Source organism: Chiloscyllium plagiosum, unplaced genomic scaffold, assembly GCF_037043375.1.
Source record: "Chiloscyllium plagiosum isolate Xiang-an unplaced genomic scaffold, Cpla_swu_hap1 HiC_scaffold_4, whole genome shotgun sequence".
NCBI lineage: Eukaryota > Metazoa > Chordata > Chondrichthyes > Orectolobiformes > Hemiscylliidae > Chiloscyllium > Chiloscyllium plagiosum.
Genome location: NW_028270142.1, coordinates 138,663,466 through 138,684,930, shown reverse-complemented (window position 1 = coordinate 138,684,930; position 21,465 = coordinate 138,663,466). Strand labels below are relative to the sequence as shown.

The following is a 21,465-nucleotide window of genomic DNA, read 5'->3' as shown; positions in this document are numbered from 1 at the left end:
AGAGTATATGCATTTAAGGGGAAGGTAGATAAGCACTTGAAGGAGAAAGAGATCTACTGATAGAATTGGATGAGGAAAGATGGAAGGAAACTCGAGCAGAGCGTAAACGCCAATAGGGACTGCTTGAGCCAAATGGCTTGTGCTTGTGTTCTACATCCAATGTAATCCACTGTAAAACTTGGCTTGATCTGCATATTAGAATATGTTACAGGGTGAACAATATATCCTTATATCATTGGACTAAACACTGTAAATAATATGGGTTGGCTTCATATCCCACTGCTTCCTTGACTGTGATGAAAAACACCAGGCTGATTTATCAGTCTGAACTCCAAGTTGTGTCTCATAGAAGCAGTACAGTAACGTACACTACTTAACTTTATAGTTTTAAATCTCAAAAGATAAAACTGCTCAGACTTAAGCTCTCTTTGGTAACCTCTAGACATGTTCCATGATGAAAATTCATAGACACTCAGAAAATATTAGCAGGTTATTGCCATTCAGCCCATTGAGCTCATTCTGCCATTCAGTATGATCATGATTGATTATCTATCTCAGCACCACACTCTTTTGATACCCCATGACACCTTTAGAAATCAATCTATATTTTTCTTAAACATGTTTGATGTCTTGGCTTCTACGGTCTTCTCTGGTAGAGGATTCCCTAAGTTCACCATCCAGTCAGTGCAGATATTTCCCATCTCAGTGTAAAATAACCTTCCTCATATACCAAGACCATGACCCCTTGTTCTGGAGCCCCTCCCTCAGCAAGGGCAAACATCATCCCTACATCCAGTCTAGCCAGCCATGTTCAAATTATGTACTTCAACAAAATCCTTTCCCAATCTTCTTAGCTCCAGTAGGTACTGGTTCGGTTAACCCAGTCTCTCCTCAGGTAAAATCAGTCTGATGAAGCTTTGCTGCACTTTCTCTGTGGTGAATATACCTTTTCTTAGGTAAGGTGGCCAACCTGCACGCAATGCTCCAGGTGTGGTCCCAGCATAGCCCTTTACAGCTGCAATAAGGTGTCCCTGCTCCAGTACTCAGACCATCTTGCACTGAAGGCTACCATATCAATTGCCTTCCTACCTGCTAGCTGCAGGTCCATGCTTACTTCCAACGACTCAGGGCCCCTTGAACGAAAACCTTTTCTAATCTATCACCATTTAAATAATACCATTATTCTGTTTTTCCTACTGACGTAGATAATTTTACATTGAAGTTGTACTGCATCTAATGTGCAGTTGCCCACTTACTCAATTTGTGTAAATTGCCTTGAAACCTCTTTACATCCTCCTTAGTACTCTGACTCTCACTTAGTTTTGTGTCATCAGCAAATTTGGAAATGTTGCATTTGATTCCCTCATCCAATTTGCTGGTGTTTATTGTGAATAGCTGGGGACCTAACATTGATTCCCTGCAGTATCACATTGTCACCACCTTCCACTCTGAAATGATCTATCTATTCCTACTCTCTGTTCCCTGTCTGTTTACTAAGTTTTGATCCATGAAGGTATGTTGACATAAATCCCACGTGTTTTATTTTTGCACCAAACTTTTCAGTGGGACTTTACCCAAAGCTTTCTGAATGCACCACATTCACTAGTTCTCCTTTTTCTATTCTACTAGTTACATCCTCAAAAAAACTCCGGTAGATTGGTGATAATAAATGTGCCCTCACACAGCCCGTTAGTCTGTCATTTTACACTGGCACAGATTTCTTTTCAACACAGGTGAGCAACAGGATGGCACAAAGAGAACAGATATTTTATTTTCCTAGTTAAAATTCCAGAGAAAATTCTATGTTTGTAAGAAACTGCTTACTATATATTTTGCAGCTACGTAATCACATGTTCTGGATTAACCCTTTAAATCAGTAAATTAGTATAAAAGATGTACACTGCGTAAAAATGAAATTCAATACAAAATACTTCGGATGCTAGAAATACGAAGAAAGTTTAGTGGTTTGGAAGCGTCTGTGGAAAGAGAAACAGAATTAGCATTTCAGTTGCATATTATGAATACCTTGTGCAATTCTGGCCATCACACAATCAAAAAGACATAATTGTACTGAAGGGGATGCAGAGGAGGTTCATCAGGAGGATGCCTGCGATGAAAAGTCTGTTATGAGGAGAAACTGAATAGACTGGGTTTGTTTTCCTTGGAGCAGAGGAAGCTGAGGGGTGATCTAATTGAGGTATACAAAATTAGAGAATCTCCTCCCCATCAGGGCAGAATGGCGACTCAGTGATTAACATTGCGACCTCACAGCACCAGGGACAGTGGTTTGATTCCTCGGTGTGGATTTGTCGGTGTGGAATTTGCACATTGTCCCTGTATATGGGTTTTCTCTGGGTGGTCTGGTTTCCACCCACAGTCCAAAGATATGCAAGTTAGGTGGATTGGCTATGGTGTCCAAGGATATGTAGACTATGGGTTACAGGGATAGGGTAGGGGATGGTTCTGGTAGAATGCCCTTTGGAGGGTCGGTGTGGACCGGGTGGGCCGAATGGACTGCTTCCACACTGTAGCATTTCTATTTGTCAAAGATCAGAGTTACAAGTTTAAGGTGAGGAGTAAGTAGTTTAGAGGAGATATGAGGAAACAGTTTTTCACCCAGAAATATAGAACATGCTGCCGAGGGGGTATTCTTGCAACGTTTAAGAAGCATCTGGATGCCTACTTAAAATGCCAGAGCATAGTATACTATGGACCAAGTAAATGGATTAGTGTTGGTTGGTCAACACAGACATGGTGGGCCGAAGGGCCTGTTTCTATATTGTATAACTTTCTATCTTTCTTTCTGTGTGTGTGTCTCTCTCTCTCTCTCTCTCTCTCTCTCTAAATCTGTATTGTGTTATGAAGAAATGTTATATTGCACTTGAAATATTAGCTCTGTTTCTTTCTCCAGAGATGCTGCCAGACCTGCTGCGTTTCTCCAACATTTTCTTTTGCTGCATATAATGGCTTCAGTTAATGAGTTGTCATGGGTTTTTTTCCACTTTTCTGAATAAAGATTGAGATCATTGGCTCAAACATGTCATCTCCCCCTCCAAGAGAAACTACTTTTGGCAGCTTTGTGACTCCTTTTCAACACAAACACAAAGCATTGTGGAGGAGGAAAGTCTGAAAAAAGTGCAGAAAATGTTGGAAATACTAAGTTAGGTCTGGCAGCATCTGTGGACGGTAGGAAACTATTAACATTTTAAACCAATGACCCATTACCAGAATGGTTGTGACTAAAATTCACTGGGCTGAAAGACACTGATACAGAAGAGGTTCTGGGCCGTTGTTGTCTCTTTAAAAAGCAAGAGCCAACATTGAGGGATTTTGAGGGACTGCACAGCGTGAGATTGTTCCATTGGTAAGAATAGAGCCACAGATAATTTTGTTTCGACACAGCAACATGTTATGATCTGAAATGTGGTGCCCGAATGGTGAATGGACACAGATTCAATAGCAACTTTCAAAGTGGTATTACTGCCAGACTGTTAATCCAGAGATCCAGGTAATGTTCTCGGGATCTGGGTTAGAATCCTGCCATGGCAGATGGTGGAATTTGAATTTAATAAAAATCGGAACTAATGCAGGTGAGCGTGATTGTTGTCAATTTTCAGGGAAAACCCATCTAGTTTTCTGATGCCCTCGAAGGAAGGAAATCAATTGTCCTTACTTGTGATTCCAGTCCAACAAGCATTGTGATTGACTCTTAACTGTCCTCTGGCAGTTAGGGTTGGGCAGTATACACTAGCCTAGCCAGTGGTACTCTCATCTCTGAATGAATAAAAAAAAAGTGGGACTGATTGGGTAGCTTTGATTAAAGAACTGTCTCCTCCTGTACTCTATAATTTTTCAAACTTAACTGTTTCTAAATTAAAATGAGGCATGGCAATTTATAGAAGCCAATTCACTTCATGAAAGCGGAATAACTCTCTTTGGAATCCCATTGTATCTCATCCATTAGACATTAAAGGACATTTGAAGGACAAGAAGATTTCCAGAAACAACTTTTTTTTGTTTTGCATCTTATTATAGCATCAAGTTTTGCTGAAACTGTGGCTGTATCAGGTTGGATCATACATTTGGCATTGAGACAAATACCACATTTATTCTATTCTTATCTTACATCTGTTCTTAATGAAGCCTTCAGATCTTCTTTTAGGGAGGGTGAAGCAGTTAAAATTTTTAATTTTTTTTTCAATCATGAAGTACATAAATCTTGGAGCAATATGGGAGGTGACTGAGGCAGTTGGTGCCATTCCACTGACTGGGAAAAGCTGGCTGTGAATCCCAGACTCCTCTGACAGCTAGTTACTGATTCAGCCTGTTCATCGGTTTGCAGTGCTCCGTGGAAGAGCAAAAGGAAAATTTAGACATGGGCAGTGCATCAACATGGACAAAAGTCTTGATACCTGCCAGTGACTGAGACCACAGAATGTCCACCATTAATCACTGACCTTCACGGCCAGTATGGAGCGCCTATGACCCACAACAAACAGAAAAATATGAAAAGCATGCCTACATTTTTTTAAAAATAAGATTCCAGATTTATCATCCCATGTTGCTATTCCCACTCACACTCTCCCACAAAGCTGTCTTTATTCTGGACAGTATTGAAACAAGTTATTGCCAGATGTCTGCCTGTGTACCCATGTCAGTGATTCATTTGGGGGGCACCACGAATTGACCTGCCCTCCAACCTTGTACTTCAAAAAGCAGCCGATCTCAACTTTAAATCTAGCTGGTTCTGAAATGTTTTAAGGCTGGAGGAGGCTTCTCTGGGATATAAACACTGCTACAGGCCTTTTGAGTCAACTCACTGTTTCTGTGCTATAAGTTCAATATAGACAAGCAGGAGGTTGGAAGAAAACAGCTAGCCAGGCAGCATCAGGAGGTGGAGAAGTCAATGTTTTGGGTGTAACCCTTCTTCAGGACTAGGGGTAAGGGGGAGGGTGGGGGTAGGTGATGTGTGCATAGGTGAACACAGGTAGAGGCTATGACCTGATTGGGAGGAATGAATCCAGTTGGTGGCGGGAAGGAAGGGTCGGTCAGAGGAATGGAAGGGAGGGGGAAGGGCTGAAAAGGGAGTCAGGGAATGGGAAGGGAGGTTGTTTGAAATTAGAGAACTCAATGTTAAGTCCTCTGGGCTGTATGCTGTCCAGGCAGAAGATGAGGTGTTGTTCCTCCAATATGTAGTCTGGACTCAGTGTGGCAATGGAGGAGGCCAGGGATGGTCAAGTCGGAAAGCTTGATATAGTTCGTTATAGCTATAAACTCACCTTAACACTGAATTGTTCCTCAGAGTGCTCTTACGCTATCATTGGCATTGGGCAACTTTCTGAAAAGGTCTTGGCACACTTTTGTCTTGGAGTGTGAGATGGATCAGCTTTCCATTAGTTCCAGTCATCCTATGGAGCTGACATGGAGGCACATGTGTTAGTGTCAGACAATGCAACATCAGCATTTGGAGCATTTCCCTTGGCAACTGAGTCAGTAGCTTTGCTAAGTTTCTCCACTTTAATATGCAGGCAGGCTTTCTATGGTGCCTGGAGCTCTCTTGATGAGTGTTCTCTCCAGACTACAACTCAAGGTAGTGTTCCACCCATATCTCCATTGTTTGTTGCAATCAATGAAGACATCCCCTGTCTTTGTTTTCAAAGGAGCAATATTCTTGGCAGATGGACCTGTAGCATTTTTGATCCTTTTGAGCCTGTTCAAGCAATCCCCCATGTCATAAGGCATTTGAATGTTTTGGCAAAGTTAAAACCAGAAGTCATTGATGGATCACCGTGCATTTGTCAGAAGTAATTACATAGACTCCCTCGTCCCTTCATCTGCAACCATTTCAACATTGATCTTCTGACATAAGGTCAGACATGGAGATTGTAGCAGAAATCTATAGTATTACAAAGATGCACTGCAGGAATTCACCAAGGCTTCTCTGACAGTGTTAAAAATCACACAACACCAGGTTATAGTCCAACAGGTTTAATTGGAAACATTAGCCTTCGGAGCACCGCTCCTTCATCAGGTGGTTGTGGAGGACACAATTGTAAGACACAGAATTTGTAGCAAAAGTAAACTTCTCTGACAGTATCATCCAAACTCACAACCTCAACCACCTACACGGACAAAGGTAGTACCACTACCTGCATGTTCATCTTGATGTGAAGCAATATCACTGCCATTCCTTCACTGTCTTTGGATTAAAATTCTGGAGCTCCATCCTTGACAACCCTGTACACCCTAAGGACTGCAATGATTCAAGAAGACAGCTCAACACCACCTTCTCGAGAAAACAGCTCACCATGTCTACCCTTGTCCTTGTAGCTGCTAGACGGAAATTAGCAAAAGACAATTAATGCTGGCCTAGCCAGCTTGCCCTTATGTTCCAGAAACAAATGACAAAGAAATGGGACCTGGGTGTTTTTAACTCGATGACCTTCCAAACACATCACCCCACCCAGTTAAAATCCTGAAACTGGTACATTAGCTGGCAATGACGAATGTACATTCTGGCAGGAGAATCTGGGCGGGCTGAACATTCCTTTTTGGTGTGTGGACGAGCACTCTGTTCCCAAAAGTACAGTCTGAAACTGGACTAAGGTGACTTGGCCTTTTCTTTGAGGCCTCTTCTGACTCTGCTCCACCTCAGCTTACACACCAACTACCTCCTCATCTCTTCTCAATGTGGAAGAGAGATTAAGTTACAAAGGTGTTATCTGAACCCCAGGTGCATGTAAAGAGAAAGTCTTTGCTGTTCATCAGGAAATAAGTAGGGCATGCCACACTCACCCCATGCATGATTTGAAGTTTTCTTGGAGCAGGATTAAGGTTGCTCTATCTTAAGGAGTGGTTTTGAAGTTGATCAACATCAGCTGGATCAGTAAACCAAACATCTTGACTTTATGAAGTGACTCCTTGGTCTTGTCTATCCTGAATCTAGAATGTCAATATTACAGCTCACTCATTCTCGTGTTTACGGGAATGGTAAAATGTCAACAGGTTTGTTAATCTTTTTGACTTCAGCTTTCAAGACAGAAATTGGGATAAAAAGGAAAAGAAAACCGACTGGAAATCACATCAGTAAAAATACATAGGAAGGAAGATTTGCAATTGTGACTTTTGTAGATTCTTTACATTGAAGTATTTTTGAGGTGAAGTCACTGTTGTAATGTGGGAAACTTGGCAGCTGAGTGACTCACAAGGTCCCACAAATAGTAGTGTGATTCTGAGCAGAAGTTTTACTTTTCATTTATTTGGCTTAGTGGATAAATATGGGCCATCTTTGTTGTTTTGAAATACGTGCTCACAAGCACTCCTTAGTCTGTGCATGCATTTTGTGCTCAAACCTTTGGGTTTGGCCTAGCAACTACAACCGTTGACATTAGAGTTCTGGTTAATTAATTAACTGATCTGGAGGTGATGAAATACTTCACACCACCTTCCTTAGGAAGTTCTAGCTGCAAAGTTCCATTGAGGACATTCTTTTCCAACCACCAATGAAGGCCCTTAATTGGTCAATTGCCAGACAATTGAAGGCCTCAGTTCATCATCTGCTGAAAGAATGGTGATTAGTTTCCCGATTGGGGTGACCTGCCTGCCATTTTGGTACAATTGGCAGCATGGATATGGGGGAGCAAAGGAATGACTTTAAGCCCTCCACTCCCCGGATCACCCAAAATGTAAGCTTCATCCAATGACATTTAGGATCAGAGCTGCCAGCCTCTGATTGCCCAGAAGCTTCTGGCAACCGTGTGATACCAGTATCAAGGCCTGTGATAGACCCAAGCTGTCCCTGTCAGCTGTTATGATATGGCAGTCATATGATAGGTTGAGTTACCTCAGCAGTTGGCTGGAGTGTTAATCTCCAATAAACAAGCTTGCCCCCACACTTAGTTGCTGAAATGGAAAATTGTACCAAGAGTAAAAAATTTTTGTAATTTATAATCCCTCTTCCTCTTGTTTCAGAGCTATGGTGGTGTCTTATCAGGAATACCTCGGTGTCACCTACATAACTGTCAGTGAAGATTCCAATCCTCGAATGATCATCCACAACAGGTGCACTGTCGCAATCACGATGAAAGAAAATCTGAAAGGTAGAACCATGATTTAACATCTCTGAGCTGTAGTTACTATTAGATAAAGCTTGTACTTTGATGCTTGGACCTAATCAGTTTAACTTTAACATGAGAATGTGGAAGAGGCAAAAGCCAAGGCCATAATTATAAGATAGGCATGAATTAAACCATGGATAGATATTAGAGTAATATCAATTGCTGTATGAATTACTTATTGCTTCCTGTTATTTCCAATGATTTTTGATTGTGTGGTGATAAAGTAGGCAATCTTACCAATTTTGAAAACCATCCAAGACGGGTTGCACCTGAACTGGAAGGGGACCAATGTCCTGGGTGGAAGGTTTGCTCGAGTTGTTCAGGAGGGTTTAAACTAGTATGGCAGGGGGGTGGGAACCTGAGCTGTATACCGGAGGTGCGAGTTGTTGGAGATGAGGCAATAGCAAGAGGTACCGCAGCCAGTGGGAAGGAACTTCCTGGAAAAGAACCAAGGGATCGTTTAAAGTGTGATTTGCTTTAATGCAAGGATATCAGGAATAAAAGTGATGAGCTTAGAGCATGGATCAGTACCTGGTGCTATCATGTTGTGGCCATAACAGAGATGTGGGTTTCTCAGGGGCAGGAATGGTTGCTGGATGTTCCAGGGTTTAGAACATTTAAAAAGAATAGGGAGGGGGGGAAAAGAGGAGGGGGTGTAGCACTGCTAATCAGAGAGGGTATCACAGCTACAGAAGCTTCCATTGTCGAGGAGGGTCTGCCTACTGAGTCAGTATGGGTGAAATTAGGAACAGTAAGGGAGCAGTCACCTCGTTAGGGGTTTACTACAGGCCCCCCAGTAGCAGCAGGGAGATTCAAGAAAGCATAGGTCGGCAGATTTTGGAAAAGTGTGAATGCAGTAGGGTAGTTGTAATGGGTGACTTTAACTTTCCCAATATTGATTGGAACCTCCTCCGAGCAGATGGTTTGGAAGGAGCTGTTTTTGTAAGGTGTGTTCAGGAGGGTTTCCTAACTCAGTATGTTGACAGGCTGACGAGGGGACAGACCATTTGAATTTGATGCTCGGCAATGAGCCCGGGCAGATCTTGCGTGGGAGAGCGTTTTGGGGATAGTGACCTCAACTGCCTCACATTCTACATAGCTATGGAGAAGGAGAGAAGCAGGCACAATGGGAGGATATTTAATTGGGGTAAAGGAAGCTATGATGCTATCAGACGTGCGTTGGGAAGCATGGACTGGGAGCAATTGTTCCATGGAAAGAGCACTATAGACATGTGGAGACTGTTTAAGGAACAGTTGTTGCGAGTGATGCACAAATGTGTTCCTCTGAGACAGGCAAGAAGGGGTAAGATAAAGGAACCTTGGATGACGAAAGCGGAGGAGCTTCTCGTCAAAAGAAAGAAGGCAGCTTACGTAAGGTGGAGGAGCAAGGGTCTTGCTCAGCTCTAGAGGATTACAGGCAGGCGAGGAAGGAGCTCAAAAATGGTCTTAGGAGAGCCAGGAGGGGGCACGAAAAAAGCTTGGCAGGAAGGATTAGAGAGAATCCAAAGGCATTTTACATGTATGTGAGGAATAAGAGAATGATCAACGAGAGAATAGGGCCGATCAGGGATAGCATAGGAAACGTGTGTTGAGTCTGAGGAGGTAGGGGAAGCCCTAAATGAGTTTTTTTCTTCTGTCTTTACTAAAGAAAAGGACCTTGTAGTGAATGAAACCATTGAGGAGCAGGTAAGCATGCTGGAACAGATAGAGATTGAGGAAGCTGATGTGTTGAAGATTACTTACAGTGTGGAACCAGGCCCTTCGTGGGCGGCACAGTGGCACAGTGGTTAGCACTACTGCCTCACAGCACCAGAGACCCGGGTTCAATTCCAGCCTCAGGCGATTGACTGTGTGGAGTTTGCACATTCTCCCCATGTCTGCGTGGGTTTCCTCCGGGTGCTCCGGTTTCCTCCCACAGACCAAAAATGTGCAGGTTAGGTGAATTGGCCATGCTAAATTGCCCATAGTGTTAGGTGAAGGGATAAATGTAGGGGAATGGGTCTGGATGGGTTGCGCTTCGGCGGGTCGGTGTGGACTTGTTGGGCCGAAGGGCCTGTTTCCACACTGTAAGTAATCTACTCTAATTAAGATTGACAAGTCACCAGGACCAGACCAGATTTGTCCTCGGCTGCTTTGGGAAGTGAGAAATGTGATTGCTTCGCCGCTTGCGAAGATCTTTGCATCCTCGCTCTCCACTGGAGTCGTACCGGAGGACTGGAGAGAGGCAAATGTAATTCCTCTCTTCAAGAAAGGAAATAGGAAAATCCCCGGCAATTACAGACCAGTCAGTCTCACATCTGTCGTCTGCAAGGTGTTAGAAAGGATTCTGAGGGATAAGATTTATGACCATCTGGAAGAGCATCGCTTGATTAAAGGCAGTCACCATGGCTTTGTGAGGGGCAGATCATGCCTCACAAACCTTATTGAGTTCTTTGAGAATGTTACTGGACAAGTTGATGAGGATCGAGCGGTGGATGTTGTATATATAGACTTCAGTAAGGCATTTGATAAGGTTCCCCATGGTAGGCTCATTCAGAAGGTCAGGAGGAATGGGATACAGGGAAATTTAGCTGTCTGGATACAGAATTGGTTGGTCGACAGAAAACAGTGAGTGGTAGTAGAAGGAAAATATTCTGCCTGGAAGTCTGTGGTGAGTGGTGTTCCACAGGGCTCTGTCCTTGGGCCTCTACTCTTTGTAATTTTTATTAATGACTTGGATGAGGAGATTGAAGGATGGGTTAGCAAGTTTGCAGATGACACAAAGGTTGGTGGTGTCGTTGACAGTATAGAGGACTGTTGTAGGCTGCAGCGTGATGCAGAGATGGGCTGAGAGGTGGCAGATGGAGTTCAACCTGGATAAATGCGAGGTGATACATTTTGGAAGTTCGAACTTGAAAGTTGAGTACAGGATTAAAGACAGGAGTGTGGAGGAACAGCGGGATATTGGTGTGCAGGTACATGGATCCCTTAAAATTGCCACCCAGGTGGACAGGGTTATTAAGAAAGCATATGGTGTTTTGGCTTTCATTAACAGGGGGATTGAGTTTAAGAGCCGTGAGATCTTGTTGCAGCTCTATAAAACTTTGGTTAGACCGCACTTGGAATACTGTGTCCAGTTCTGGTCGCCGTATTATAGGAAAGATGTGGATGCTTTGGAGAGGGTTCAGAGGAGACTTACCAGGATGCTGCCTGGAATGGAGGGGTTATCTTACGAAGAGAGGTTGACTGAGCTCGGACTTTTTCCATTGGAAAAAAGAAGGAAGAGAGGGGACCTAATTGAGGTGTATGAGATAATGAGAGGCATAGATAGAGTTGATAGGCAGAAACTTTTCCCCAGGGTAGAAATTGTTGACACGGGGGGGTCATAGTTTTAAGCTGTTTGGTGGAAAGTATAGAGGGGATGTCAGAGGTGGGTTCTTTACGCAGAGAGTTGTGAGAGCATGGAATGCGTTGCCAGCAGCAGCTGTGGAAGCGAGGTCATTGGGGATATTTAAGAGACTGCTGGACATGCATATGGTCACAGAAATTTGAGGGTTCGTACATTAGGTTTACCTCACAAGAAGATCAATGGTCGGCACAACATCGTGGGCTGAAGGGCCTGTTCTGTGCTGTACTGTTCTATGTTCTATGTAGGAACTCAAGTCTACTGAACTGGAAAAATAGGGATTTGTTTCTTTCATTGTACTGTCTGAATGTTCTGTTTTTTGTGCTGTTGTCAATGACTGAGTTTTGCACCTATAGTATTACATAGAAATTACAGACAGACACATGCCATTCCACCCAAATGTGAGAAAATCTATATGTCAACATAGATCCTCTACATAAACCTGCTCACACCTCACCTCATCACTCCCCTTCAACATTATCACTCTGTTCTTTTCTCTCTCTCATTCATCTTAAATTCATAGTATATTTCAGATTAATCATTCTTTCTGTTGTTTCAGGTGCCCCAAAATGTGCAGTTTATTGTCGAAAAATTCCCGCTGAGTGTTCGGTGCACCATGAACTTTATCATCAAGTTTGGAGTTTCCCCGAATGCAAAACTAAAGACCACCTTCCCAGCATCCACCTCAGTATGGTACCCTCATCTGAGGCTTCTGAGGAATGGAGTGATGTCATTGATCTGAATAGTCCTGGGACTCAGGTAAGATGTCACACCTTTGTTTTATCTTTTGGTTCAGTTTGTGTGATTTTTTAAAAAAAAGGCTTTATTTTCTGGTTTATCAGATTCACATTATGTACTTTGATGCAGATTTGGATGAGAACATACGAAATGGAAGTCAGCGTAGCCATTCATTTCCTGGAGCCTGCTCCACCATCCAATAAGGACATGACTTATCCAATTATGAGTTTAACTCCACTTCCTTGCCTGCCCACATAAATCCCATTAACTATTTTTAAGGCAGACTTAGAGAGATTTTTGACTGACAAGGGCATCAAAGGTTATTAGCGTTCGAAGGGAATGTGGAGTTGAGGCCTCAATCAGATCAGCCATGATCTTATCAAATGACAGAATAGGCTGATGCACCTAAATCATATGTTTATTAGATGGAGGGTTCGCATTGTTAATAAAGGTTGGTCGCTAGTTAGAGATGACCTTGGTTCAGGGCATCAGAGAGTAGAATTGTTGGGTGGAGACGAGGAATAGTAAGTAAAAGAGGTTCCTACTGGGGGCGGTCTGCAGGCCCTCTCGTAATAACCACAAATAATCATAGCAGAGTATGCAAGAAGTAATGTTCAGGGCTTGTGATAAAGGCAATAATCATAGGTGATGTTAATCTATATATAAACTTGAAAAATCAGATTGAAAGCAGTAGCCTGGATGAAGAGTTCATGGAATGTTTTTGCCATCGTTTCTTAAAGAAACACGTTTTGTAACAACCAGAGAACAGGTTAAATTAGCTTTGGTATTGTATAATGTGATAGGATAAATAAATGGCCTCAGAGTAGAGGCACCAATAGGTTGCAGCAACCACAATTTGATTAAATTTTCCATCCAGTTTAAAGGGGGAAGAAGTGTATTAAACCTAAATATATACAACTATGTCAGCATGTAAGCTGAACGAGTTGAACTGAACTGGGCTAGGGGTTAGTGTAGTAGCAGTTCTTTAAGGGGATATTTCAGATTCCTCACGATATGTCTATTTCCGATATAAAAAAATATTTTAAAGGGAGAATCCATCATCCCTGATTATCGGGAGGTCTACAGCACAGAAAGAAGCTCTTGGCCTATTGCTTCTGCACTGGTCCAGAGGTCAGAAGAGTTATCTAAAGTTGTCAGGGAAAGCGTGAAATTTAAGGAAAACGCATATAATTGCGTAAAAATGAGGGGCAGTCTGAGACTATATGGACCGAATGGCCTGCTTCCACACTGTAGTGATTCTATGATTTCATGAAAAATGAGTAGCTGGTCCGATGATTGGTCAGACTATAAATAACAACAAAAAGTGACTGAAAGGTTGATCAGGAGAAAGAAATTAGAGTAGTGACACGCAGCTGGCCAGAAATGTAGAAACAGATAGTAAGAGTTTTTGTAGGAAGGAACAGTGTAAGTCAATTGAATGTAGATCTGCTGGAGAGTGAGAATGGAGAGGTAATAGTAAGTAATAGGGGAATGGCAAATGAAATGAACAAATATTTAGCTTTCGATCAGTGGGTGGGGATGTTGCAGCATATCAGCTGTTTTTGATATGAAGAGACAGATTTGCTGATTGATTCAGCAACCATAAAATGGATTCTTTGTTGCATTGCCACTTTTCGTTTCCCTCCCCATCTCGAACCCTAATGCAGCCTGATTGGAAATAATGAAAACTTGTACAAGCTTTCCTTGAGCTTTTAAAGAGCTTGATTACTTTCAATACCCCATACTGCACTTAATAGCCACATCCTTTCAAATTTGAGCGGCACATCATTAAAATCACCGTGCCAACATTCTGTGTACTTAACTGCACAAGGCTTAATTTTCAAAGGGGCAGGCTAAAATGAGGTCCGTGAGCTAGCATCATAGCATAAAACAAGGTTAAACATCAAATTGCTGATATTGGTTTAAGGCCTTGCTTTAGTCCTGACAGTTCTTGAGTCAGAATTTCTCGAATGACTGCACAGGTTATGTTTGCAAAAGTGTTAAAGTCAACCTTTGCCCATCAGTCAGGAAAATCTGAAGTGCAAGCTTTAGGGATGCCCAGATACCCAGGCTATCCAACGAGATAAATTATTGACCTTCTCTATTAGGCATATCTGGAGAATGAGGAGAAAGTGAGGACTGCAGATGCTGGCAATCAGAGTCGTGAGTGTGGTGCTGGAAAAGCACAGCAGGTCAGGCAGCACCCGAGGAGCAGGAGAATCAATGTTTCAGGCATAAGCCCTTCACCAGTGCTTCCTGATGAAGGGCTTATGCCTGAAACATTGATTCTCCCACTCCTCGGATGCTGCCTGACCTGCTGTGCCTTTCCAGCACCACACTCTTCGATTCTGATCTCCAGCATCTGCAGTCCTCACTTTCTCCTTCTGAACATTCTGTGTCAATCTTTGACAATGATCAGGAAGAAGAAGAAATATTGACAGGTTAAGCCAGTAAGTAAAAATGTGGGTAGATGGAGTAAAATGTGAGGTTCGTTTTGGAAGAGAGAACAAAAGATTGATACTATTTAAATGGAGAAAAACTGCGGAAAGCTGCAACACAGAAGGACTTGAGGTTATTTGTGCACAAAACACAGAAAGCTAGCACATAGATACAGCAGGTAATCAGGAAGGCTAATGGAATATTGACCCTTATTACAAGGGGGTTGCAGTATAAGAGGAGGGAAACCTTACTGTAACTGTACAAGGTGCTGGTCAGACCACATCTGGAGTACCATGAACAGTTTTGGTTCCCTTATTTAAGGAAATGTATCATTTCATTGGAGACAGTTCAGAGAAGGTTCACTCGAATGATCCCTAGTATGGAGGGATTGTCTTATGAGCACAGGCTTAACAGTGTGGGACACTGCTCACTGGAGTTTAGAAGAATGAGGGGTGACATCTAAAACAAATTGGATCTTGAGGCTTAACGTGGCAAATGCTTGGGAGGATGTTTCCCTCCATGGGAGAGTCTTGGAACAGAGGGCATTGCATCAGAATAAAGGGGCACCAATTTAAGATTAAGGGAAGGAGGAATTTCTTCTCTGAGGGTTGGGAGTCTTTGGAGCTCCTTGCCACAGAGAGATGTAGAGGCAGAGTCCTTGTGTATATTTAAGGCTGAGATAGATTTTTGATCAGTCAAGGAATCATAGTTTATGGGGAAAAGGCAGGAAAGTGAACCTGAGTTTCGGATCAGCCATGATCCTATTGACTGATGGACAGGGTTGATGGGCCAAACAACCTTCACCTGTTTCTAATTCTTTATTGTCTTATGATCTACAAAGAAAATACACTTCCTCTCTCAACTCGTGAGGGTTTTACTTAACAATTCACAAAAGTAGTCAACACCCTCTACTTTGAATTCCAGCCCCTAAATTTATGTGTATTCAGTATATATATATTTAGATAATATATATTTTCTCACACTTGTTTTCCCTCAATGACATGTAAATGTGATGACTTGAGCCAACATCAGGTTGCTGTTTGCAAAATGATAACATAGTTGATTTATCTATTCTGTATTCTTTTGTCCACATCACACTTGACTAACAAGGACTTGGCTTCAGCTGGCTTCTGATTTTTTAACACAGACCTGGTCTTTTTTGGGTCTTTGCAGCTCAATACTGAACCCCAGAGGAATGTTAAGGGACAGTCTATTCGTGAGATTACTATTTGAGATCTCTGATTTCTGCTTGAGCAAAAGCTGATTAACATTTTTTTTTAAATAATTTTCGTCACTGGAACCTTCACAGAAGACAACATATTTCTGCTAACTGAAGTTTAATACTATTTGAGATTTGTGTGATTTTACAGTGAATTCCATTGATGAAAAATAGTAAAAGATTTGCACAGCTTTTCAATTTCTGTCGATAATGTTCGGACAAACAAATGTTCCACCTTAATCATTCAGCATGCAAAACAGGTTAGGCAATTGCTGGAGAGTTTAGCTTTAAGGATAAGCAAAGCTTTCTTTTATTGAATTGTATTTTGTTCCCTGCTTGTCTCTACTCAGGTGGTGTTCCTGCCCGGTTACGGCTGCGTGTATGTAGATATCAGTCATCATTCCAGCACTATAATTGTGACCATGGCTCCAGAGGGGAGAGCTGGCCCTGTACTAACCAGCCTTCATGGGTAATTATCCACATACTCTCCAGATAGATTGCAGATTGTGAGCTACAGAAGAAGATTGATAGAATTGTACGGCTCAAAAGGAGATTATTTGTTCCTTTGTGCCAGTGCTGTCTCTTTGATATACAATTAGTCCCCAATTAATCTGCAATTTCCCCGTAGCCCCCGTTTTGTTTTTCTTTGCAATTGTTCATCCAATTCCCTTTTGAAAGTTATTGTTGAATTGACTTCTACCACCCAGAAACACAAGTTCAGAGCAAGAGTAGGCCATTTTGCCCAACAAGCCCATTCTGACAATTCGACATGATCATAGGAAGGTGACAGCCGAGTGGGTATTTTTGCTGGGCTGCTAATACAGAGACCCAGATGATGTTCTGGGGTCCCGGGTTCAAATCCTGCCATGGCAGATGGTGGAATTTGAATTCAATAAAAATCTGGAATTAAGCATCTAATGATGACCATGAATCCGTTGGCTATTGTTGGAAAAACCCATCTGGTTCCCTGATGTCCTTTAGGGAAGGAAACTGCCATCCTCACCTAGCCTGGCCTACATGTGACTCCAGACCCACAACAATGTAGTTGACTCTTACCCCTAATTGCCCAGAGTGGTGTTAAGCAATAAATGCTGGCCTAGCAAGTGATGCCCTCATCCCTTGAATGAATTTTTAAAAAAGGTAATAGTCTATTGCACCATTGTTCTGCTACTCTCTCTCCGTACCCCTTGACCACTATAGTTTCAAGAAAAGTATTCATGACCTAGCCTCCACAGCCTTCAATGATAGAAAATTCCACTGGTTTAACATCCTGAGATCTCCTCATCTCAGCCTGAGTTGGCATACTGTTGTATCCTGAGAGCTTGTTGACCATGGGAGGGCACCTTCATGACAAGCTCAATAGGCTGTTAATCAGCTCAGAAATCCTTCCACCACTTTCCCAGATCCCCTAACTGTGGGTGGGGTGAGGAGGAGGGTGGAATTAAAGTGTGTAAAATAACTTATGGAAGAAAACCCTTACCATGTGTTAGCAAATCCCATATTCTAACCACCCTCTGGGAAGAGAAATTTCTCCTGATTTCTCTGCTGCATTTGTTAGTGACTGTCCTAAATATAAATAAAGAATTAGTCATCTCCTCACCAAGTTTTTATTTTGTGAATAATAATTGTTTTCTGGTTACTTCCTCACCGCCTCTGCCCCCACCCCCCAGTACAAATAGTAAACTAAGACTTTACTTGAACAATGCAAACTCCTTAATACCTGATTTTTAGAATCTTCCAAGTCATGAGAACATAGCTTGGGCGAGCACTGGGAACGATGTGATGGAATGAAATTATATGACAATCCTTTCTTTTGGCACGAGAGACAGAAGAGTGTTTAGAACAGTTTATGGAGTACTCTTAATGATCCAAATCTCAAATTGTATAAATATTGAGCAGGTACTGGAAGTAAAACCGATGGATATGTTTTTTTTATTAATTCAAAATAGACCTTTAACTGATTAAGATCGACAGTTGCAGATGAAAAGCACTTTTTCTCAAATTATTTTTGTACAATATTTATCTTTAATTCTGGCGTTAATATTTTGATACTTGGAATGATGTTTTTCAACCAAAAGTCAACACTCCAACACCAATCAAAATAATGTTAGAGTTATGATTTATGGTAAAACATTTACGTATTTGATATATGGATGTGAAAGATGCCAACTCCTAAATGGCTCACAGCAATACTGAGCTTCCCTTCACATTTGGAGTACAACATTCAATTTTGCTCACCTTATTTGGAAAGAAAAGGATATAATTGCATTAAAAGCAGTTCACAAAAGGTTCATGCAACTCATTCCTGGAGTGAAAGACCTTTATGCAAATTGCGAATGGCATGTGGCTATCACTGCCCAGGTCAACAATTATTGCCCAACTCTAATTGCCCTTGAGAAGGTGGTGAAGAGCTCACAGAGTCATAGAGACGTACAGCACGGAAATAGACCCTTCAGTCCTACTCATCCAAGCCGACCAGATATCCCAACCTAATCTAGTTCCACTTGCCAGCATCTGGCCTACATCGCTCCAAACCCTTCCTATTCATATACCCATCCAGATGCCTTTTAAATGCTGTAATTTTACCAGCTTCCACCAGTTCCTCTGGCAGCTCATTCTATGCACACACCACTCTCTGCATGAAAAGGTTGCCCCTTAGGTCTCCTTTATATCTTTTCCCCTCACCCGAAACCTATGCCCTCTTGTTCTGGACTCCCCCAACCCATGGAAAAGACCCTGTCTATTTACCCTATCCATGCCCTTCAGGATTTTATAAACCTCTATAAGGTCACTCCTCAGCCTCAGACGCTCAAGGGAAACCAGCCCCAGTCTTTTCAACCTCTCCGTATAGCTCATATCCTCTAACCCTGGTAACATCTTTGTAAATCTTTTCTGAATCCTTTCAAGTTTCACAACATCTTTGCGATAAGAAGGGCACCAGAATTGCACGCAATATTCCAACAGTGTCCTAACCAATATCCTGTACAGCCGCAAGATGACCTCTCCACTCCTGTACTCAATACTCTGACCAATAACGAAAAGCATACCAAGCGCCTTCTTCACTATCCTATCTACCTGCGACTCCACTTTCAAGGAGCTATGAACCAACGCTCCAAAGTCTTTGTTCAGCAACACTCCCTGGGACTTTACCATGAAGTGTAAAAGTCCTGCTAAGATTTGTTTTCCCAAAATGCAACACCTCGTTTTTATCTAAATTGAACTCCATCTGCCACTCCTCAGCCCATTAGCTTATCTGATCAAGATCCCATTGTAATCTGAGGTAACTTTCTTTGCTGTCCACCACACCTGCAATTTTGGTGTCATCTGCAAATTTACTAACTATACCTCCTAAGTTCACATCCAAATCATTTATATAAATGATGAAAAGTAGTGGACCCAGCACAGATCCTTGTGGCACTCCACTGGTCACAGGCCTCCAGTCTGAAAAGCAACCCTCCACTGCCACCCCCTGTCTTCTACCTTCGAATCAGTTCTATATCCAAATGGCTAGTTCTCCCTGTATTCCATGACATCTAACCTTGCTAACCAGTCTCCCATGGGGTACTTTGTCGACCACCTTACTGAAGTCCATATAGATCATATCCACCGCTCTGCCCTCTTTGTTACTTCTTCAAAAATCTCAATCAAATTCGTGAGGCATGATTTTTTACACACAAAGCCATGCTGACTATCCCTAATAAGTCCTTGCCTTTCCAAATACGTGTAAATCTTGTCCCTCAGGATTCCCTCCAACAACTTGCCCACCACCGACGTCAGGCTCACTGGTCTATAGTTCCCTGGCTTGTCCTTACCGCCTTTCTTAAACAGTGGCACCACATTAGCCAATCTCCAGTTTCCCGGCATTTCATCTGTGACTATCGATGGTAGAAATATCTCAGCAAGAGGCCCAGCAACCACTTCCCTAGCTTCCCACAGAGTTCTAGAGTACACCTGATCAAGTCTGAGGGATTTATCCACTTCCTCCTCTGTAATATGGACATTTTTCAAGATATCACCATCTATTTTCTCACATTCTATATCTTCCGTGTCCTTTTTTACAGAAAACACCGATGCAAAATACTCGTTTAGCATCTCCCCCGTCTCCTGCAGCTCAACACAGAGGCCGCCTTGATTATCTTTGAGAGGTCGTATTCTCTCCCTAGTTACCCTTTTGCCCCTAATGTATTGTAAAAATCCTTTGGATTCTCCTTAACCCTATTTGCCAAGCTATCTGATGTCGCCATTTTGCCATCCTGATTTCTTTCTTAAGTGTATTCCTGCTGGTTTTATATTTTTTTAAGGATTCACTCGATCTATCCTGTCTATCCCTGACATATGCTTCCTTCTTTTTTTTAACCAAACCCTCAATTTCTTTAGTCATTCAGCATTTCCAACACCTACCAGCCTTTCCTTTCACCCTAACAGGAATATACTGTCTCTGGACTCTTGTTATCTCATTTTTATTCCCATTTTCCAGCCATCGCTTTACCCAATCAGGTTTTGAAAGTTCTTGCCTAATACCATCAAAATTCGACTTCCTTCTTCCAGTTTAGAACTTCAACTTTTACATCTGGTCTATCCTTTCCCATTACTATTTTAAAACTAATAGAATTATGGTCCCCGGCTTCAAAGTGCACCCCCACCTACATCTCAGTCACCTGCCCTGCCTTATTTCCCAAGAGGTGGTCAGGGTTTTGCACCTTCTCTAGTAGGTACATCCACATACTGAATCAGAAAATGTTCTTGTACACGCTTAACAAATTCCTCTCCATATAAACCCTTAACACAATGGCAGTCTCAGTCTATGTTTGGAAAGTTAAAATCACATACATAATTACCCCATTATTCTTGCAGAAAACTGAGATCTTCTTACAAATTTGTTTCTCAATTTCCTGTTGACTATTGGGGGTCTATAATACAATCCCAATTAGGTGATCATCCCTTTCTTATTTCTCAGTTCCACCCAAATAACTTCCCTGGATGTATTTCCAGGAATATCCTCCCTCAGTACAGCTGTAATGCTATCCTTTATCAAAAATGCCACTCGCCCTCCTCTCTTGCCCCCTTTTCTATCCTTCCTGTAGCATTTGGATCCTGGAATATTGAGCTGCCAGTCCTGTCCATTCCTGACCACGTTTCTGTAATTGCTATGATATCCCAGTCCCATGTTCCTAACATGCCCTGAGTTCATCTGCCTTCCCTGTTTGGCCTCTTGCTTCGGAATAAATGCAGTTTAATTTATCAGTCCTACCTTGTTCTCTCCTTTGTTTCTGCCTGCCCTGACTGTTTGACCTGCTTCTTTTCCCAACTGTAACAGTCTCAGATTGATCTCTTTCCTCACTATCTCCCTGGGCCCCACCCTGCTCCTTTCTAGTTTAAATCCTCCTGAGCAACTCTAGCAAATCTGCCTGCCAGTAGATTAGAGCCCATTCAATTCAGGTGCAATCCATCCTTCTTATGCAGGTCACTTCTACCCAAGAAGAGATTCCAGTGATCCAAAAATGTGAATCCTTCTCCCCTACAACAGCTCCTCAGCCACACATTCATGTGCTCTATCCTCCTATTCC

General features: G+C 42.3%; 1 protein-coding gene across 4 annotated transcripts in view; it reads left to right on the top strand.

The window, feature by feature from the left end:
• Positions 1 to 21,465, top strand: part of vps13b (vacuolar protein sorting 13 homolog B) — a 977,967-nt gene that overhangs the window by 928,673 nt on the left and 27,829 nt on the right. For 3 of the 4 annotated variants that reach the window (XM_043687669.2, XM_043687667.2, XM_043687671.2), the window contains exons 53-55: positions 7,972 to 8,099; positions 12,062 to 12,261; positions 16,249 to 16,367. In XM_043687669.2, the coding sequence (XP_043543604.2) occupies positions 7,972 to 8,099; positions 12,062 to 12,261; positions 16,249 to 16,367 (447 nt within the window). Of the gene's footprint in view, positions 1 to 7,971; positions 8,100 to 12,061; positions 12,262 to 16,248; positions 16,368 to 19,959; positions 20,044 to 21,465 lie in introns of all 4 variants that reach the window. The other variant, XR_015757055.1, reaches the window with a different exon arrangement.